The sequence below is a fragment of the Triturus cristatus genome, chromosome 1_2, assembly GCF_964204655.1.
Source record: "Triturus cristatus chromosome 1_2, aTriCri1.1, whole genome shotgun sequence".
In the NCBI taxonomy this organism is placed as follows: Eukaryota; Metazoa; Chordata; class Amphibia; order Caudata; family Salamandridae; genus Triturus; species Triturus cristatus.
Window position 1 is genome coordinate 1024620128 of NC_140580.1, and position 20898 is coordinate 1024641025.

The 20898-nt window shown below is 46.7% G+C and overlaps 1 protein-coding gene across 1 annotated transcript in view; it reads left to right on the forward strand.

Moving 5' to 3' along the window:
• Positions 1-20898, forward strand: part of PAPPA (pappalysin 1) — a 709179-nt gene that overhangs the window by 425015 nt on the left and 263266 nt on the right. The window contains exon 9 of the mRNA XM_085612107.1: positions 1751-1842. Coding sequence (XP_085468233.1) covers positions 1751-1842 — 92 coding nt within the window. The remainder of the gene's footprint in view (positions 1-1750; positions 1843-20898) is intronic.

The following is a 20898-nucleotide window of genomic DNA, read 5'->3' on the forward strand; positions in this document are numbered from 1 at the left end:
TAGTGACCAGTACGGATGATAGTGGTAATATCTTCCGGAGTGAAGTATCCCAGTGCAGTGACCAGTATTGATGATAGTGGTAATATCCCCAGGACTGGAGTATCCCAATGTAGTGGCCAATACTGATAATAGTGGTAAGCTCCCCCTCAGTGAAGTATCCCAGTGGAGTGACCAGTATTGATGATTGTGGTATCATCCCCAGGACTGGAGTAGCCCAATGTAGTGACCAATACTGATGATAGTGGTAATACCCCCCAGAGTGAAGTATCCCAGTGCAGTGACCAGCATTGATGACAGTGGCAATATCCCATAATTGGAGTATCCTATGTAGTAACCAATATTGATGATAGGGGTAATATCCCCCTCAGTGGAGTATCCCAGTTCAGTGACCAGCATTGATGACAGTGGTAATATCCCCATGACTGGAGTATCCCTGTTCAGTAACCAATACTAATAATAGTGTTAACATCCCCCGGAGTGAAGTGTTCTAGTGTAGTGACTAGCATTAATAGTAGCGGTGATGTCCCCAGGACTGGAGTATTCCAGTGTAATAACCAACATTGCTGATAAAGGTAATATGTCCAGGAGTGTCTGTGGTCGGCAGGAGCACTAGCTTGCTGTCAGTGACTAACATTGATGGTATCGGTAATATCCCCAAGACTGGAGTATCCCAGTGTAGTAACCAACATTGATGTTGTGGTAATATCCCCAGAACTGAAGTATTCCAGTGTAGTAACCAATACTGATGATAGTGGTAATATCCTCGGGAATTAGGTATCCCAGTGCAGTGATCAGCATTGATCATAGTGATAGCATCACCAGTATTGAGATATCACAAAGCGAAAACTAATAGTAATGTCATCATTTATATCCCATGGACTGAAGATGGATATGTCTTCTGGCATGTGTGCATAACCAGATCGTCTTGTCCAATAATCATTCTGCGATGGTTGGGGATATCTATATCCGATGATTGCAATCACTTCACTATCCACCAGAATACTTGACAATTCAAAACAGTGGTTTTTAAAACGGCAGTAAACAAATACTGTGCATTTTGGTACTTTCCAGAGAAACAAGAGAGGTTTCTACCAACCATGGCAGATGATTAATGTAGTGAGCCAGAAACAGTTACATATAAAGAGAGGTGGTGTATTATACAAGATGGGAAGTTTAAAGGTGTTGTATTCTACAGATGTGGATTCTCAGTGAGGAATATTTATGCCAACTCTGATCCAATTCTTATACCGAGATATAATCAAACTTATATTAGATTACATTAAAACTGATTATAGCTAAAGGTGTTTATGTTATGCAGATGTTTACAATTAGGCATGTTATACCAAATCTTGGTATATTTAGAGATACATTCACTGGAAGATGTGTATTCCAGAGTTTCAGCCAAATATCCCACATTTTTAAGGGTAGTAAGTGTTATATAAATGCAATTAAAATACAATACAATACATACAAATACATTGATACACAGCAACGCTGATATCTAAAGACGGCGTCCTCTTTATTTACAGGTTATTATAGATATTATTTTCTCAATATGGAAAATAATCTGAAGGTGAGCATTTCTAGAGGTTGTGCTGCCTAGTTTTGGAGAAGTCTAAAGACAGTTATTTCTGCATGGGCAGTTTTCTACACCCCCAGTTGCACATTGGGATATCAGCAACCCCCATACTGTCATCACTGTGCACTAAACTCAAACATATTATTACATAAACATATGTCTTTTCTACAGAGATCTGGCTGAAGAATGTGATGACATGAACAAGATCAATGGAGATGGCTGCTCCTTCTCTTGCCAGCAGGAGTTATCATTCAATTGCATTGGTGAGTGTTGATGTCACTGCATAGATGGTCAGAGACAATTTTTATGTTAATCAATCATAATTTCTAAAATACAAATAAAAGAGTTTTATTTGGGCACATACACTGAACCATCAACTACGTATTTTGAGCATGTGAGCCAAAAGTTTGCTCAGAATCCACAAATGTTACATTTGTAGGAATATAAGTGCCAAAGGGGCACTTCACATTTCAGAAATCGCTTCACATGAGAGCTGCAAGCAGAGTGAGTGAAGCCAGATCTAAGATGTTAGTGGTGTCAGGGCTCTAAAAAGTTAAAGATTCAGAATAATAAACGTTTCTTGGAATCATTAGGTGCTAAAACACACAGGCCAACCGCTGATGCAATGCATCACCGAGTACTAATGGACCCAGATAAGGTAAAGTTCTAGCATGAGTAGTGGAGTAAATTTAGAGAGGTTTCCATGTAGTGGAGAAGTGACAGCTCTGAGAGTGTTAGCAGCAGAGTACAACACAAGTGATGGCGTGCCACAAATTTACGTGTGCAAGACGGTGAGAGCTATCAAAGCTACCCATATGTTGATAAATCTTAGAGCAGGCCCTGGATTTTGGATCTAATAATATCAATAGTGTTTTTTAATAATGTTTACTTATGTCCATAATGTTGTTGGTTTGGTTTATTTTTTACTGAAAACAACACTCTTGCATCCTGGCCACTATCTGATTAAGATTCTCAACAAGGATAGTGCACCGGTTTGTTCCCATTAACTGCCATATAAAGTAATGCAATGTCTGCATATTGGGTCAAACGTGAGTGCGAAGTAATTACATCGCAATGTCACCTTCTATGAAACGACTTCCACACCGCCCTGGAATCCTCACAAAACCTACCTGTGATGAAGAAAGACCTGAAGACCTCGCTGTCGGGTACCTCTGTGAGCCATAGCACCGCTATTCATGGGGCTCCCTGTCCCAACAGAAAATAGACAACGTCTTTCACTTCCTGCACCTACACAGCTATGTGCCAGGCCTACGGGGAGACCGACACATGAGAGGCAGATCAAGGGCTGGCGTTAGTGCTGGTGGTGCCCGGTGCGGCAATGCTTCTAGGCACCCCCCAATGACCTCCTTCTCCACGGGTTTCCTCACTACCACCCTTTAACAGCATTCCTCAAGTCTCTATAACCATGCGCTCTCACATGCATTTTCCCATGCAGATCTTTGATGACTGGTAATGAGCTCATTGTTAGGAATTTACCTTATAAACTGCAAGTAACAAAAGGCTCTCTTTCACAAAAAACAGCAACCCACTGAACTATTTACGTTATATGCACATTGTGATCTGCAGGGTACACGTGCTTTGCAGCATAAACCCTCTGCCCTACCGTATGAGTAGTCAAAATCTCCACCAGACAAAGTTCTATCTCTCTCCAGACACTTCATTAATCTCCAGAGTAATCTTAACATTTTTATTGTTGCCGGACAATTGCTGTAGGCAAAGTAGCTGCAGCAGGTGCCTTTAATTCCATAGCATATTTGAGGGAAAGTCACCAACACCCCCCACTCCCCCATCCCTATCCCCATCTGAAGTCAGCACCCAGTGCGATGGTACCCGTCACGCCAGCCCAGAGCCGGCCCTGGACACATCTCATCTTACACTGCTTACTGAACAAGAGGAATCATTGGCACGAGCAGGCATATCAACACCATTTTTGACAGCCAAAATTCTACAAGCCGTCCAGAAGAGAAGGTGTGGTTCGTTTTGATCATGTATTGCAGACTTCAGTCCATAAGCCTGCCAGCACCATGCCTTGGCAGTGAGAGCACTAAATAAAGAAACCTAAATAAAGATATAAGATGCAATTTAGAGGCCACTGAAGGAAACTAGGTTAAGTAAAAGATCTGACAGATTTTAAATAGAATGTCGGAGAGATGGCATTCCTGTGGTGCTCTAAAGGTTAGGTTTGCAGCCTTAGTGGTGTGTGGTTGTAAAATGTCCCGGAGTGAACTCTTCCTGGCATCAACTGTAACCAGCGTATGGAGTCTGGATATGATCGTGCATACCGTTCAATGCCGTGTAAAAAAATGTGTACAGTCAGTCCTATCAGGGACTGCTGAATGGTATAAGAGTACCAACAGCACTAATGTGTCCTCGGTTGACTGTCATGGTAACCTTATCCTACCGTACCTGCAGCTCTTTTTCAGGCTGAGAAAAAGGGTATAGGATCTGGCTACACAAAATACTGGAGAATGAATGTATGTTCCATAATTGAAAAAAGACCTCTAGCTTTAAAAATAAAACATACATACAAAAAATTAAAATAAAAAATCCCATCCTCGTCGCCATGAAAAGAAGAGCCTTCACAGGTTTCTTTAAGGTTTTCTTGTAGATTTATTAATGGTACAGCATCCCAGCAGAGAGCAACTTCTCATACATCCAATGGCTCTCTTCATCTGTCCCCACTTAGAATCTTCCCCATGTTATTCTACAAGTAACTAGGTAACAGTCCATGACATCTCCTGGCTGGAGATCTCTACATATTGTTATATGTATTTTACTTCTATTAAGTAACAAAATGTTATCTTTTTGTGGGGAACCTTTAAGCTATTGGCTACAACCAAAAGAAATATAGGTCAGCTAGAGGTCTTTTTAAAATTTTTTTTTGGCCTCTGTCCCCTTCCTCTTGGACCTAAAATCAAAATAGGGGGAACCTTTCTTGTTTTCATTGTATGTTCCATAATGTCACAGTATTTGGCCAGCCACAAATGTTATTTTATTTATTGATGTTTTCTCAAAGAAGCGAATTTACAATGAATACATATTTTTAAGAGTTGTTCTCAAAATCCTTTGTGGAATGTACGCAATGACTGATCATGAAAACGTATTGGTCTGTCAATCTATTTTTGGAAGTCGTGAGGCAGGTTCAGAAATATTGGTTCTGTTATTACTTTTCGTCATCCTGGGTGCTGGTCTTTGCCAGAGCTAGGCAAGACATCCTCGCTTTTCTTGACTCTGTTGGCAGCTGTGAATGAAGTATTCAATGTGTACCATAGCAGACAGGGGATTAGGTTGAGATACAGTGGTGCACACAACTTACTACTTTCCTGCCACTGATATTTGAAAATAAACAAATTATTATACAACAATGAAATAACAGAAATGCTGCATAGATCAACCATGAAAACTCAAATGGCTTAGAATTCATGGTTGTGAGATATGCCACACTCCCAAGTACAAACCTATCTTAATCTAAGAGGTCAGGAAAGTACTCAAGGTCAGTGTACTGGGGCAAATTTCAACATGGTCAAGATAGCACATTGGACGGTTGTTAGATATTATTCCATGTCCCAAAGTCCTTTTCACTCTCAGAAATGTAGTAGGGCTACTGGGGAGACAAATAGGGTAAGTAGATCAAAGTTGCCTGATAATGCTTATCTATGCTGGGTACCCCCAAGGTTATCGCCATTTTTAAGTTCCCAAACATTCAGGGGTTACATGAATCCAGGTGATTAGTATTAGGGACAGCAAGAACAAATCTATGCATGATATATTGGGACTCAACACTCAGTCACAAGACTATGTGGATGGTTGGGAAACTGCAGGCAAGAGGCATCCTTTGTAAATGGTTTGCGGTTATCAGGTACCAACCGAGGAACTCGTAGATGAATAATGGGCTTTGGACTACTCTAAGCCCCACTCACTCCCTGTTGCAGACACCCATCTTTATTCTTATTATATTAAATGTATAAGGCGCACAGCTACCTGGAGGTTTCCCGGCGCCCAGGACAGATTGTAGACAGAGCACACAGCTTTTTACTGGTTGAATAGCCAGGTTTTGAGGCCTTTGCGGAAGCTTTTATGGCAAACCTCGTGGCGGAGTAAGGAAGGCAGTGAGTTCCACAACACTGGGGCCAGATACGAGAATGAGCGTCCGCCCATACGTGAATGTTTGAATCTAGGGACTATGAAGTTGGCTTGAGATGAGGAGCAAAGTAGACGGGTCGGAAGATATGTCTGGGCTAGGGAGCATAGATAGTGGGGAGCTGTACCTAGCTTAATCTTAGGCATATAGCATAAGGCTTTAAATTTCATCTGGTGCTCAATCCTGAGCAAGTGGAGATCATGTAAAGTGCCTGTGATGGAGGATGTTTTCGGTACATGACGAAGTAACCTGGCCGCAGAATTCTGCATCACCTGCAGCTTGCGTACTAACTCCCTATTTGCTCCTAGATAAAGGACGTTGCCATAATCAAGCCTCGACATGATTAGGGCCTGGATAACCATTCTTTGAGTAGATTCAGGCAGCATCCATAGTATCTTACGGAGCCATTTAAGAATCTATTTGCTGTTTCATAGTCAGCTGATCATCAATCACTATGCCTCAATTATGTACAGTTTGTGCCGGTTTAGGAAGTGCACCCATTTCAGACGGCCAGTGATGTGGGCCCCAAAGAACCTTATCCTTCTCCATGATCAAGACCTCCGTCTTTCCTCCATTTAGCTTTAACCAGTTAGTGTGCATCCAGCTGGCGATTTTATAAAGCCCTACCTGTAGGGATGAAACACTGGATTTGTCCTTGGCGGATAGTGAAAAGAGAAGCTGAGTGTCATCTGCGTAAGAGAAGATTGACAACCCAGCCTCTTCCGCGATGGTAGCTAAAGGGCTGACGTAAAGATTGAATAGCATGGGACTAAGTATCGATCCTTGTGGCACTCCATAAGGAGATGCAAAGGTCTTGGAGCAGGCCGAAGGAGAGAAGACCTGAAAAGTCCTGTTGGTGAGGAAGTTTTTAATCCACTCCAAAGCTGAGCCAACAATTCCCAGGGACTGGAGTGCTTTTAGAAGGGTAGGATGAGATACCATGTCGAAGGCGGCACTGAGGTCTAATAGAATGAGTGCCACCGTTTCCCCTTTATCCAAAAGCAGGCGTATTGTTTCAGTAACTCCTAGGAGAGTAGACTCTGTGGAATAACCAGCTCTAAAGCCTGATTGGGATCCATGTAAGATGTTATTGGATTCCACAAACCGTGTGAGCTGCTGGTTCACGTGTTTTTCTAGGATCTTAGAAAACACAGGGAGTAGGGAAATCGGGCGGAAGATCTTTACTTCTCCCTTCTGCCGTCACCGGCTCTTTTATTGGTCCCCACCATGACCATCGCTGTTCTTAAAATAAAATTGAGTTACAAGAAAAAGGGGTTGTCCCAGACATGTCATTAGGACCTGGGTAAGGAACGGTACAGGAAAAATGGCCCCAGTGGACACAAATTTTAATCAAAGGGAAGAATTGTACACATCAACAACACCTGTTAAAGCAATTACAAACAATATTATTCATGTTAACCATATTTTATTCATATGGAACATGGAATATCATGTTTACAATACGTGACATTAGTTAAGCACAATTGTAAAGAGGTGCCCCAAAAGGGAAGGAGGGGTAAGTGCACCAATGTACAGATGTCGGGGTAAGTGAAGGAAGGAGGGCAGTGAACAATATAAACATCTAAATCATGAAAGAAGCCAATCCAGCCTACTCAAAGGCTTACTCTATTTACAACACCATAATGTGAAAAACAGATTGAGGGGAAACGGTGAATCAATCACTGTTGTCCACAAAGGTAAACAAATAGTGAAGCTGTCGATGTTTCGACCCTGTGTCATGGTGTTGTAAATAGAGTAAGCCTTTGATAAGGCTGGATTGGCTTCTTTCATGATTTAGATGTTTATATTGTTCACTGCCCTCCTTCCTTCACTTACCCCGACATCTGTACATTGGTGCACTTACCCCTCCTTCCCTTTTGGGGCACCTCTTTACAATTGTGCTTAACTAATGTCACGTATTGTACACATGAGATTCCATGTTCCATATGAATAAAATATGGTTAACATGAAGAATATTGTTTTTAATTGCTTTAACAGGTGTTATTGATGCGTACAATCCTTAAAATAAAATTGTCATTTTTTGGAGGGCCTGCAGGTGCTATGTGCTATGGGGTTGCTCCTTTTTTAATGTACTTTTTTGCACCTTTAATTATATTTTAAAATGTATTACTACAAATGGCGTCCACCATCTTTAAATGGTAAATACAAGAATAATTTAAATAATAGCCGTATCATGTCATATGCGAGCCCTGGAATGTCGATGCAGGGGCACAATTACGTCATTGTGCTGCTCCACCATAGCATCATGATTCATACATTTGCATACTTGTGCACACATTATTTTGCTCTTTTTCATTTCGTTTCTTTTTTTTGCCAATGTTGCACCACATCAGCACAATATAAAAAAAGAGCAAAGCCAATTGGTCAAAAAGGTGAGACCTATTGGCTTTGGCAATTCTTATTTTTACACATATATACAGTCATTAGGGATACTTGGAGAGGAGAAGCAGATGCTGCCAGTAAGCAGACAAGGCAGTTCTTGAGAACACCGACAGTCATGACATTGGGTATTCGCAAACGTCTGCAATGCTCCTCACACAATTATATGTCCTTTTTTATTAAATTATAAGTCACGCAGTACTTGTGGGGAAAGTGCACAAAAAATCCACATATTTCAACTGTATGTGAGGAAAGGCAATCCTTTATGTACAAGACATGTTTTCCATGTAAATGAAAAAGTGAGAAAAATCTTTTAGTGATTTTTTTCAGTATTCTACTCCTTACCTAAGCAGACCTTCCACAATGCAGAGAATCCACACTTGTGCATTAAAGCTTACACCAGAGAAGTTATGAAAATTGTAATGTTCGCTTATGTGCTCACACTTTTATGAATCAGGAACAGTTGTAAATTGTCAAAATGGCTAAGCCACTCCTGACACCAGATTTTACATGTCAATCATAAATTCACATCCTGCAAGGTCAGCTAATTTAGCCTCTCATCCTTCTATGCCTTAGTGGTGCACGAACAATTTTCAGAGTGGGGGTGCTGCCCATGGCCGGACCATGAATCGGGCGTTTCCCTGGGAGACCGGAAGGATGGGGGGCTGGTTTTGTGGCAGTGCAGCAGTTTTGAAAGCATCCACTGCAGAGGTTCTTGTATATCTAGTAGTTTTGAGGCAGCACTAAAAGTGTCAAAAAAACTCTGGTGAGTAATGTACCCGCTGGAGAGAGATCAAAGTTTTGTCTAGTGTCAGTTTTGACTCATCTAAGGTAGCATAGAGGGTCAATGTGCCAGCTGCACAGGACATGTACCATCCAGATCACAGAACAGTATTTTATGTGCATAGCTTAGTGGGTTACTGCTTTTGTCACAGAGACTCTTTTGTTGCTGTGCAGGTCATAAGTTATATTCATAATGTAGCACAGTGAGCTATGAAGTGTCATCAGAGAGCTGCATACAAACTACATGGTACAGGTTACAAAGTTATATTTTTTTCTTACTCTTTCATTTTCTTAATGTTGCAAAAAAGGGTTGGTTTGGGTTGAAATAAATTCTTATTAGTAAAACCAACCCTAACCACTGTGTTGCGTTCTGAGTCCTGAGTTTGAGAGGCACTATCTGGCACATGCATCAAGGAAGGCTTTTGCGATTCCTTAATTGCGATTATTAAGGAATCGCAATTAAGGAATCGCAAAAGCCTATGCATGTAGGAATCGCTATAAAAATAGCGATTCCTAAACATTCCTTAATTGCGACTCGCAAATTGTGAGTCACAATTAAGCAACTCCTTCCTATTCATAATGAATGGGAGATTGCATGCGCAATTTGCGAGTACCAGTAGGTACTCGCAAATTGCTCATGCAATTTCAAGGGTGCAAGGGTGTCAAAATGACACCCTGTTGCACCCCTGAAATTGTGATGTGCACCCATGTTGCGCACACACATGCCCCAAGGACATATGTGTGTGTAACCTAAAACTTAAAAAATGCATTTTAGTGCATTTTTCAAAGTTTTTGCAGATTACAGACAAGTTTGATTTGTCTGTAATTTGCGGTCTCAAATAGCGAAATCGCTATTTGAAAGTACTTCTAGCATTCCATTTAAGGAATCGCAAATTGCGATTTCTTAAATGCAATTGCAATTTAGAAATTCACAAATAATTGCGAATTCTTAAATTGCGCATAGGAAACACTTTCATGCATCTCCAAAAGCTAATTTGCGATCGCAAACGGACGATTTCTGTGAATCGCACCGTTTGCGATCGCAAAAACCTTTGATGCATGTGCCCCTATAAAACAAATGAAATACATGTGAGAGAGGCTATGGACAGATGAGGGGCACTTTTGGAGAGTGATAGCGAGGAAATGATTGAAGGCCCCCAAGAAAGATTGTCCTGTCCTGGTGCACTGTAAGGTCATCATTTGCTGTACTTTAAAGGCAAATACAATTGAATATATAGTTAAATATGGATTGTAGAATGCAACACTTTTGCCCAAATTTTCTTGGGGGCAGAACACCCCACTCCCTCCCAAACTATCCTTGATGTCGTCAGGCTTGCTCGCTTGCTGCTCTCACTATGCAATATATGGGGGCTGGTCTGACAAAATTTGACAAGGCTGCTTTGGGGTCCCAGTCCGGCCCTGGTGCTGCCATCAGTGTTACATCACTGAACTTGTAAAGATTGTGAAAAATCCAAGTGTCACACAAGGAACAAGTGTAGCAATTGGGTCCTGCCCATTCAGCAAGAGAGTGGAAATGTGTTGAATATTTATCATTTGCACATTGCCAAGTAAATTGTCCTGATTTGTTTTGATAATACTTTATTTTTTTAAAGTGTTTTGTTTGTGCTTCCCTAACTGCTATGTTTATATAATTTATATTATATTTATATTTAATTTATAGGTATTAAAATATTTTTGTGTGTTACCTACAGCCATTCTTTTCACACTCCCTGTACCCCAGCAAGACTGTCAGATAGTTCACTATCCAAAATCCTCTTAAATGTGCAGAGTTAGAGAAATGAGTGGCAAATTGTCAGAAAATATAATCAGACATTATACCCATCTTCTAAGGCTCAGCAAACGAGACAAGAAAAAAACAAATTTTACAGGCATCTTTATTGCTAATTCCTCTTCTGAACTCCAGTATGGTTGGTTATATTTGGGGCGTTGCAGTACGCCCGAACCCCCTACTTTCAGGGCCCATGTGTGGTCTGTTAATTGAGTACCATAACATTAGGTGACATTTGCTATTTACAACTTAATTGTATACATTACAAATACAAGTTATCACCACTGCTATGCATAGCTCTGGAGACGACAGCTACAGTTGATTTGTCAGTTCTTATACATTAGCCATTATGGATGCCCAGTGTGAGAAGCTTGATTATAAGGCACTCCATTCGTCCTATTACCATACTTAATGGCGTATGGCTGTATTGCAGGTCTCTCAAACGAGAATCGCAATGTTGTACCACCCTGAAGCACAGTAAAGCTGGCACCCTAATAAACCTTTGGCGTTGACTTAATCTCTCTGAGAGCGACGCTTGGGAGGATAAAGACGCCTTTGAGCAGAGTCGTGCGCTCGCGCTGCAGCGACCCCACTCTCTTGCTGAGCCGCGCGCTGTGCTGCTGCTGCACCCCTCCCCCCATCCCCCCTTTCCCGCGGGAGGATGCTCCTCACGCTTTGTGGGCGGGCACTCGGGCAGGCAGTGGCTGGGCTGGGTCCCCCGGCACGTGCTGTCACGGGAGGTGGGGGGTGTTGGGAGTGACAGCGGCTGAGGTAAACAGTGAGATCATCTCTCACTCACACGGACTCCGGGGGAGGAGGAGGTGGCGGTGGCATATTCCCCCAGGGCTGTGATGCTGTCATTACCCAGAATAGTGAACACGAGGCGGGAGAGGAGTGGAAACGCGCCTGCAGAAGATGGATACATCTGTCCCTTTACTCTCAGCCGGCCCCCTTCCTGGCCCGGCTACAGACAGCCTGAGGATGCTCTCTCTGCCTTCCCTGCCTCCAGTCCGGCTGCCAGGTACACTGTGTGCCTGGCTAACGTGCTCTACTCGTTGGGCAGCACTCACAATAGTGAATGACCGTTCGTGGAGCCCAGAACATAAATTGTCTCGTGGCGCTTAAGCAAGTCGCGTTAATAGCAGCCAACTTTACGGTACGCATGTTGCTAACCTCTCAGAGTCAGTCCTCGCGGAAGTCGGACCTGTAACAAACATCTTGTACCCAGGTCTCAGCAGCAGACCAGCAACCCATTGAGCTGGTTCTCCATCTATTATGTTTTGTGCTATTATTATGCATTTACAGGAAATCAATGCATTTTTATGTCCCGCCTAACAGCGCGCCAGCGTTGGTGCTGTGAGGGGCATTGTGTACTGTAAAGGGCTTGGAGCCTGCCAATTTCCACTACCATGCTACACCTTTGGGTTGGTCTTAGCTTCCATCCTACAGGTTTGTTTGTTGTTGCCTAAATTTGTTTTGGAATTGGGGGGTTTCTGTTACATCACCAAACAAATGGCACAGACTTTTAAAGCAGTTTGTGACTTTGTTTTAGTTTGGCGCTTCCTTTTATAACACCAGACCAATGCCACGAGTATTAAAGAAGTCTGTAAGATTGCATGTGCTTGTAGGCTTCATCTTCTCTGCCCATACAAAATATGTATCTGTTTTAGTCAGTGGCGGCTCCTACGCTATGGCTCCCATTCCTTGGCTGAGCGTCCAACCAGGACGCTCAGACTCACAACACTGCACTGCAGCATTGTGATTGGTCAGGGAGCCTGGGGGCTTACCAATTACAATGCTGCATTGCTGCTTTGTGATTGGTCAGTGGGGCCTGCTTCCTGTTCCTCGAGTTCCAGGAGAGCAGGAGCAGCAAAGCAGGACGCGACAGCAAGGTACGTTTTTTTTTTACTATGCGCACTTCCTTCTCCGGCATGCGCGTGATCCTCCCTCCCACTGCACAACCTCTACGAGCATCCCCACCCCGAACCATGCTGTCTGCCACTGGTTTTAGTGTAACCTACCTCCCATAGTCTTTCCAGACAAGCTGTCCAGTCACATGCTTCAGGCCAGGCTTAGGCCTAGGCGTAGTTCGGGGAGTTGTGCTACGCGGAACACCGCAAAGTTACAAAAACACTGCGAAGTTCCGCGAGTGGCGGAGTGCAGTGCGAACTGCAGTTTGTGCTGGTATTCCTGCCGCTCGGGTAGAAATCCTTACCGAGCGGTAGCTCGCACTCGCGAACTTACTGTTCGTGATCGCAACCTTACCGTTCATGATCGCGAGCGGGGAAAACACTCAGCTGCACTTCGCGAAGCAGAGTTTTCTGCACTCCGCGAACTCTACGGAGTGCAGAAAACTCCGTGAACGGAGCGAAGTTCATCTTCCAGGCCTAGCCAGGCTATCACTAAGCAACATAAACATTTTGGGCACATCAGTGCCTTTTCAAACACAAAGTATGTGGCTTATTCTAGTGCTTCAGTTGTATTCCACCTCTTCGCTGCACATGCAAAGTATGTGCCAATTTAAGGCTCTTCAGTTTCGTGCAGTGCAGCAACTAACTCCAATCTACCTCTCTCCACTCCACCCCATCTATCCCACTACACTCCTCTCTTGTCTACCCCAATCTACCCCACTCCAATCTACCCCACTCCAATCTACCCCACTCCACTGCAATCTACTCCAATCTATTCCATTCCACTCCGATCTACCCCAAACTACCCCACTCCACTCCACTGTATCTCACTGTACTCCAATCTACCCCACTCCAATCTAGCCCACTTCAGTCTACTTCAATCCACTCCTCTCCAATATATCACACTCGACTCCAATCTTCTCCACTCCATTCCTATCTACCCCACTTCATCGAATTTACCGCACTCCACTCCAATCAGCCCCCTCCAATCCATTCCAATCTAGCCCAGTATACCTCACTCCCCTCCAATCTACCCCACCCCATTCCAGTCTACCCCATACTCCACTTCAATCTACTCCGTCTTCACTCCAATCTATGCCAACCTGGCCCACTGCACCCCACTCTGCCCCACTTCACTCCGATCAACTCCACTCTACCCCAGTCTACACCATTCTACTTTAATCTATCCCACTCCACTCAATTAATCAATCAATCATTTCATATGTAAAGCGCGCTACTTACCTTTGAGGGTCTCAAGGCGCTGAGGGGTGGGGCGTGTCGTTACTGTTCGAAGAGCCAGGTCTTGAGGAGTCTTCTGAAGGTCAGTAGGTCTTGGGTCTGCCGTAGGCGGATGGTGAGGGTGTTCCATGTCTTGGCGGCGAGGTGGGAGAATGATCTGCCGCCGGTGGTCACTCTTCGGATGCAGGGGACAGTGGCGAGGGCATGGTCGGCGGAGCGGAGTTGGCGGGTGGGGGTGTAGAAGCTGAGTCGGCTGTTGAGGTACGCTGGTCCAGTGTTGTGGAGTGCTTTATGTGCGTGAGTGAGGAGCTTGAAGGTTATCCTCTTGTTGACAGGGAGCCAGTGCAGTTTTCTCAGGTGGGGTGTGATGTGGCTGCGGCGAGGGATGTCGAGGATCAGGCGTGCGGAGGCGTTCTGGATGCGTTGGAGCCGTTTCAGGAGTTTGGCCTGAGCTCCTGCATAGAGGGCGTTTCCGTAGTCCATTCTGCTGCTGACTAGGGCCTGGGTGACCGCCCTTCTTGTTTCGGTGGGGATCCACTTGTAGATCCTGCGGAGCATGCGGAGAGTATGGAAGTAGGAGGAAGAGACGGCATTGACCTGCTTCGTCATGGAGAGGATGGAGTCGAGGATGACCCCTAGGTTGCGTGCGTGGTTGGTGGGTGTTGGCGCTGTTCCTAGTGCGGTCGGCCACCAGGAGTCGTCCCAGGCCGAAGGAGTGGATCCGAGGATGAGGACCTCCGTCTTGTCCGAGTTCAGCTTCAGTCGGCTGTTTCTCATCCAGTCGGCGACGGCCTTCATTCCTTCTTGGAGGTTGGTTTTGGCGGTGTGGGGGTCCTTGGTGAGGGAGAGGATCAGATGGGTGTCATCGGCGTAAGAGATGATGTTGAGGTTGTGTACACGGGCGACGTGGGCGAGCGGTGCCATGTAGATGTTGAACAGTGTTGGGCTGAGGGATGAGCCCTGGGGTATGCTGCAGATGATCTCGTGGCTTTGGAGCAGAAGGGGGGGAGGCGGGCGCTCTGTTTTCTGCTGGAGAGGAAGGAGGTGGTCCAGTCCAGGGCCTTCTCTTGGATCCCGGCGTTGTGGAGGTGTGTTCGTAGTGTGCGGTGGCAGACTGTGTCAAAGGCGGCTGACAGGTCCAGGAGCATGAGGGCCGCGGTTTCTCCGTTATCTAGCAGGGTCCTGATGTCGTCAGTGGCAGCGATGAGGGCGGTTTCGGTGCTGTGGTTGCTGCAGAACCCGGTCTGGGATGGGTCCAGGATGCTGTTCTCCTCGAGGAAGCTGGTCAGTTGTTTGTTGACGGCCTTCTCGATGACCTTCGACGGGAATGGGAGCAGGGAGATGGGTCGGAAGTTCTTGAGGTCCGCCTTGGGTTTCTTGAATAAGGCGTTGATCTCGGCGTACTTCCAGCTCTCTGGAAAGGTTACTGTCTCGAAGGAGATGTTGATGCTTTTCCGGAGATGGGGTGCGATGGTGGTGCTGGCTCTGTTGAAGATGTGGTGTGGGTATGGGTCTGACGGGGATCCGGAGTGGACGGTGTTCATGATCTTGATGGTGTCGTCGTCATTGATGTTGGTCCAGGAGAGCAGGCGGTTGGTGCGGGTGGTGGTTGTGGGGACCTCGGTGGTTGCTGGGGCGGTCGCGATGTCGAAGCTGTCGTGGATGTCTGCGATCTTGCGGTGGAAGAAGGTGGCCAGTGAGTCGCACAGGTCTTGCAAAGGTGGGATGTCGTTCGTGTTGGAGAGTTCCTTCACGATGTTGAAGAGCTCTTTGCTGTTGTGTGCGTTGTTGTCTAGGCGGTCTTTGAAGGAGGCCCTTTTGGCGGATCTGATGAGGTGGTGGTGTCAGCTGGTGGCATTCTTGTGGGCTGCGTAGCTTTCCGGTGTTCATTCACCGATCCAGTTCTTCTATAGCATTCGGCAGGTTTGCTTGGAGGCCTGGAGGTCTTCAGTGAACCAGCTGGCTTTCTTTCTGGTGTGGCTGTCGGAGGGTTTCTTGAGCGGGGCGAGGGTGTTGGCGCAGTCGTTGATCCACTGTCTGAGGTTGCGGGCGGCGGTGTCGGGGTCGGTCGGGTCCGCGGGTGGGATCCAGGCGATGGTGGTGGTTAGTTGATCTTCGGTGACTTTGCTCCAGTAGTGGCGAGGCATCTGTTGGGTGCGGTGGTGCGTGGTGGGTCTCTGGAAGGTGAAGTGGATGCAACGGTGGCCGGTCCAGTGGAGCTCGTTGGTGTGGGTGAAGGAGACGTGGGGGCTTGAGGAGAAGATGGGGTCCAGCATGTGGCCGACGGAGTGGGTGGGTGTTGTGACGAGTTGTCTGAGTCCGAGGTTGGTGAGGTTGTCGATCAGGGTGGAAGAGTTGGAGTCGTTGTTGTTATCGAGGTGGAATTTCAGGTCCTCGAGGAGGATGTAGTCTGTGGAGGCGAGGGCATGTGTGCAGACGAAATCGGTGAGGGAGTCGCTGAACTGTGGTCGGGGTCTGTAGACAAGGGTTCCTCTGAGGGTGGTGTTGGGGTTGGTGTGGATCTGAAAGTGCAGGTGTTCGGCGATGTTGAGGGTGTTGTCAGTGTTTGTTAAAACTTTCAGAGTGTTCCTGTGGACGATGGTGATTCCTCCTCCTACTCCGTTGGTGCGGTCTTTGCGGGTGATCTTGTAGCCTTCCGGGAAGGCTATGGCGATGTTGGGTGCTGACGAGGGGTTCAGCCAGGTCTCCGTCAGGAAGGGGACGTCTGGGGTGTTAGAGTCGAGTAGGTCCCAGAGTTAAATGGCGTGTTTGCGTGCGGAGCGGGTGTTGAGAAGGATGCATCTGAGGTGGTTGGGTTCTTTGGTAGGTGGGTTGGTGGGCCGGGTGCTGGTGAAGCTGCAGTTCCGGCAGGATAAGGGTCCTTGCGCTTCGGGGCGGCCAGGCAGCAGGTGCGTGATCATCCAGCGTTGAGTGCGTGGAGGATGCTGGAGTCGTAGCGGAGGCGGGCGTCGTGGCGTTTGCGGGGGCCAGGAGTCCTGGCGCTGGGCGCAGTCCAGGCACGGACGGGCGCAGACGGACTTGTCTTAGACGCGCCTTCGGCCTCCATAAGAGGGGATATGGGAGGAAGGAGCAGCTGGGAAGCGGGAGCGGGGCGGCGAATGGGAGAGCAGTGGGGCGGGCCGCAGGGGACGCAGTGGCAGGAAAACGAAGGGGGGAGTGGGCGGGGGTTACAGAAGGCAAAATAGAGGGCACAGAGGGAGAATGACAACAGCGCTAATGTAAGTTAAAAAACGGGCAAAGACAACAGTGCTAAATACAGTACTAAACAAATAGCAGAGCATAATGCAAGCAGTGAAGAATATGCGAGGCACGAACAAATGCGAGCGGCAGCAGCGGGCTCAGGGCACACAGATGGTGCTGTGAGGCGGCTAGGGGAGCGACCTGCCTGGTGACAGGTTCAAGCGTTGCTCCACTTCATTCTACCCCAAAGTACCCCACTCCCCCCCGCTCCAATATACAACACTCCACCCAAATCTATCCCACTCTACTCCAGTCTATCCAAATCCACTCCACTTCTATCTACTCCATTCTACTTCACTCCACTGTACCACACTCCACTCTGCCCCACTCCACTTTCTACCTCACCTCACCCCACTCCCTCCAATCCACCCAATCTACCTCACTCCAAACTTCTCCAATCTACCCCACATCACTCAACTCCACTCCACTCTAACTGACTCTGTCCCAATCCACTCCAGTCTATCCCATTCTACCCTCTCCTCTCCAATCTACCCCACCTTACTCCAATTTACCTCACTACACTACACTCCAATCTACCCCAGTCCACCCAACTCCATTCCAGGCTACCTCAATCCACTCCAATCTACTCCACTCCACTTCAGTCTACCACAATCTATCCCACTCTACTCCATTCTACCATAAATTGCCCCACCCCATTCTAATTCACATCACGTCACTTCTATCTTCCCCACTCCAAGCTATCCCACTCCACCCCACTCCACCCCACTCCACTCCAATCTACCATAAATTGCCCCCACTACATTCTAATTCACATCACTTCACTCCAATCTATCCCACTTCACTCCATTCTATTCCACTCCACCCCACTCCAGTCTACCCCAATCCAATCTACCCCACTCCACTTCAGTCTACCTCACTTCATTCTAGTCTACCCCAATCTACCCATCTCCACTCCTCTCCAACCCACCCAAATCTACCCCACCCAAATCTACTCCACTCCAATCTATCCCACTCCACTCTAATGTACTGCAATCCACCTGACTCCAACCCACTCTACACCACTCCACTCCACTCTACCCAAGTCTACTGCACTCCACTCCAATGTACCCTACTCCATTCCAATGTACTCCACTCCACCCCAATCTACCTCACTCCAATCTACCACACCCCTCTCCAATCTACCCCACTCCACACCATTCCAATCTACCCCTTTCCACTCCAATCTCCACTCTATTTCAATCTAACCAACTCCACTCTACCCCACTCGACTCCAATCTACCCCACTCAACCCCAATGTACCCCACTCCAATGTACCCCATCCCACTCCCATCTACCCCACCCCATTCCACTCCAGTCTACCTCACTCTACTCTCATCTACCCACTCCAATGTTCCACAATCTGCCCGTGACTTCCTGTGACATAGACAGGGCTCTGCTGAAGGCTGCCCATCGAGTCTTCCTGCAGCACTAACAGGGCTCTGCTAACGAATTTTACTGCAATACTTGTGGCTCTGCTGAAGGCTGCTCACTGCACCTTGCTACTGCACTGAACGAGCTTTGCTGAAGGATGCCCATCGCTCAAGGCAGTGCTGAAAAAGCGGATTCTTCTGTCTAAGCACACATTTGCAATAGATGGAGGACTACCACAGTGCTGGGTCGGAAATCATTGACATGCCACAGCTGGAAGGCTCTCACATTGGCACGGGCCAACAACACTGGCAATGCAATGCTGGAGGTAGCTCTGGGTCCAGAAACATTGACCAACAATTGATGGTGGAATCCAGCACTACTGCTTTGTCCTACATTATTGACATTCCACGGCCGGAGGATTCGCAAATAGCCAGGTCATACAACATTAAAGGTGCCCTTCAGAAGGATGCTCACTCTGCTCCTTTTTACACACTGCCACAGAGGTGCAGTAAGAGGCCACACTGTGCATCTGACAACACTCACAGGCCACTGCTGGAAGAACTCACACTGCTGGGAGCACCAACAGTGACAGCTCACAGCGGGTGGAATCTCACATTGCAAGCCCGCAACAGCACCGACTGTTCATTCCTGGTGCAGCCGAGGAATCCCATGCTGTCACCATCCTACATTATTGATGGGCCACTGCTGGTGGAAACTGCAACTGCTGGATTCCTACAGAACTGAGAGGAGAATGCTGACCCAAACCTCAAACTGACTGGGCCCTACAGTAGCATGGCTGCCAGGCACAGTGTAGAGGAAACTCATTTATTTATTTATTTATTTAAAGGTTTTGTAGAGCGCGTAGTAACCCTAGAGCATCCCAGCGCTAAACCTGAAATTCCGAGGGTATCACCAGTGGGGGAGTTTTATGGATGAGGAAAGAGGAGGGTCTTCAGTGATTTTCTAAACTGAAGGAGATTGGGTTCTAATCTCAATCGTTTTGGGAGGTTGTTCCAGCGTTTGGCCGTGTGGACCGAGAAGCGGCGGCCACCGGTCCTGGCTTTTTTGACTCTGGGGACTGTGATGAGATTTTCTCCACTGGACCGGAGGGCCCTTTCTGCTTTGTAAGGGATAATGAATTCCTTGAGGAGGGGAGGGCCATTGTTGTTCAGGGTTTTGTGGGCCAGACAGAGAGCCTTAACTCTTTCTCTGACTGGGAGCCAATGGAGAGACTCATGCAGCCAGGAGCCTACAATGCTGATGACAATCGCACACCATTCAGTTCCTACAACACTGACAGGTACCACGGGGAGGAAGTTTAAACTGTGATGGTCCCTATAACACTGACATTACACTACTAAGAGGAATCACTGTCTTCCAGACTAATATAACCTTATAGGAAACTGCATCAAGATAGCTTACAATACTGGAGCACTGAAACACTGACAGGTACTAATGGGATGTAGTTTACACTGCAACACTGCGTAGCACCGTTACGACACTACTAAGAGAAAGTACAGAGTTCCAGAGTAATATACACTGATAGGATACTGCTCAAAGGCCTCTTGCAAAGCAACAGTTAGTAATGGGAAGAACTTTAAAGTGCCAGGGCTCTGCAGCACTGGATAGACTCTACTAAGATGAAGCACAGACCTCCTGAGTCATAAACACAGACGAGATACTGCATTTAGGTAGCTTGCACTGCTGCAGTACTGCAGCATTGACATGGTGTACTCAAAAACCAGTTTAAGCACTGGATTGACACTACTCAAATGAAGCACGGCTTCCTGAGTAACAAACACTGATAGGATAGTGCATTAAGATTGCTTGCAGTGCTGGGGTTTGAGCTGCTAGGGTCTTATACCACCGGCATGACTCTACTAAGAGGAAGCACAGGGACGCAGCTGTGCTCAGTGGATTCGCCCTTTGGTGGACTAAGCTGAAGTTTCTGGAGTCCGACAATACTGCTAGTCGAGGATCATGCTGCTAGACTGCTACAGAGATAGTACTGCTAGAAACACGCTCTCACTGCTGGGGTTCCAAAGCACTGACAGGGCGCTGCTGGGAGGACGCTCACACCAATGGAGTTCGAGATCGCTAGCAGGGTGGGTGCTGCGAGAAGTGCACGGTGCTGTGTGGAGCATTGCTCGGAGGGTGTTTACCTTCTAGCACTAGCTACTGTGGCAGGAAGTTCCGACTGTCTGTAGGGCATGGCCATAGGTCTGCTTCTGTTTATGGCTCTGGAATCAGTACACTTTTGTTATTTCTGTACTGTGATGGTTTGTGGCCCTCGAGTGTTTTGTCACCACGCCCTGTGTCCATGCACAGCTCTCGGTCTGTCCCTCTATGTGTCTGTCATGCACGAATTCTGTGTACAGGTTGCATGGTGTTCTGATAAAAAAAT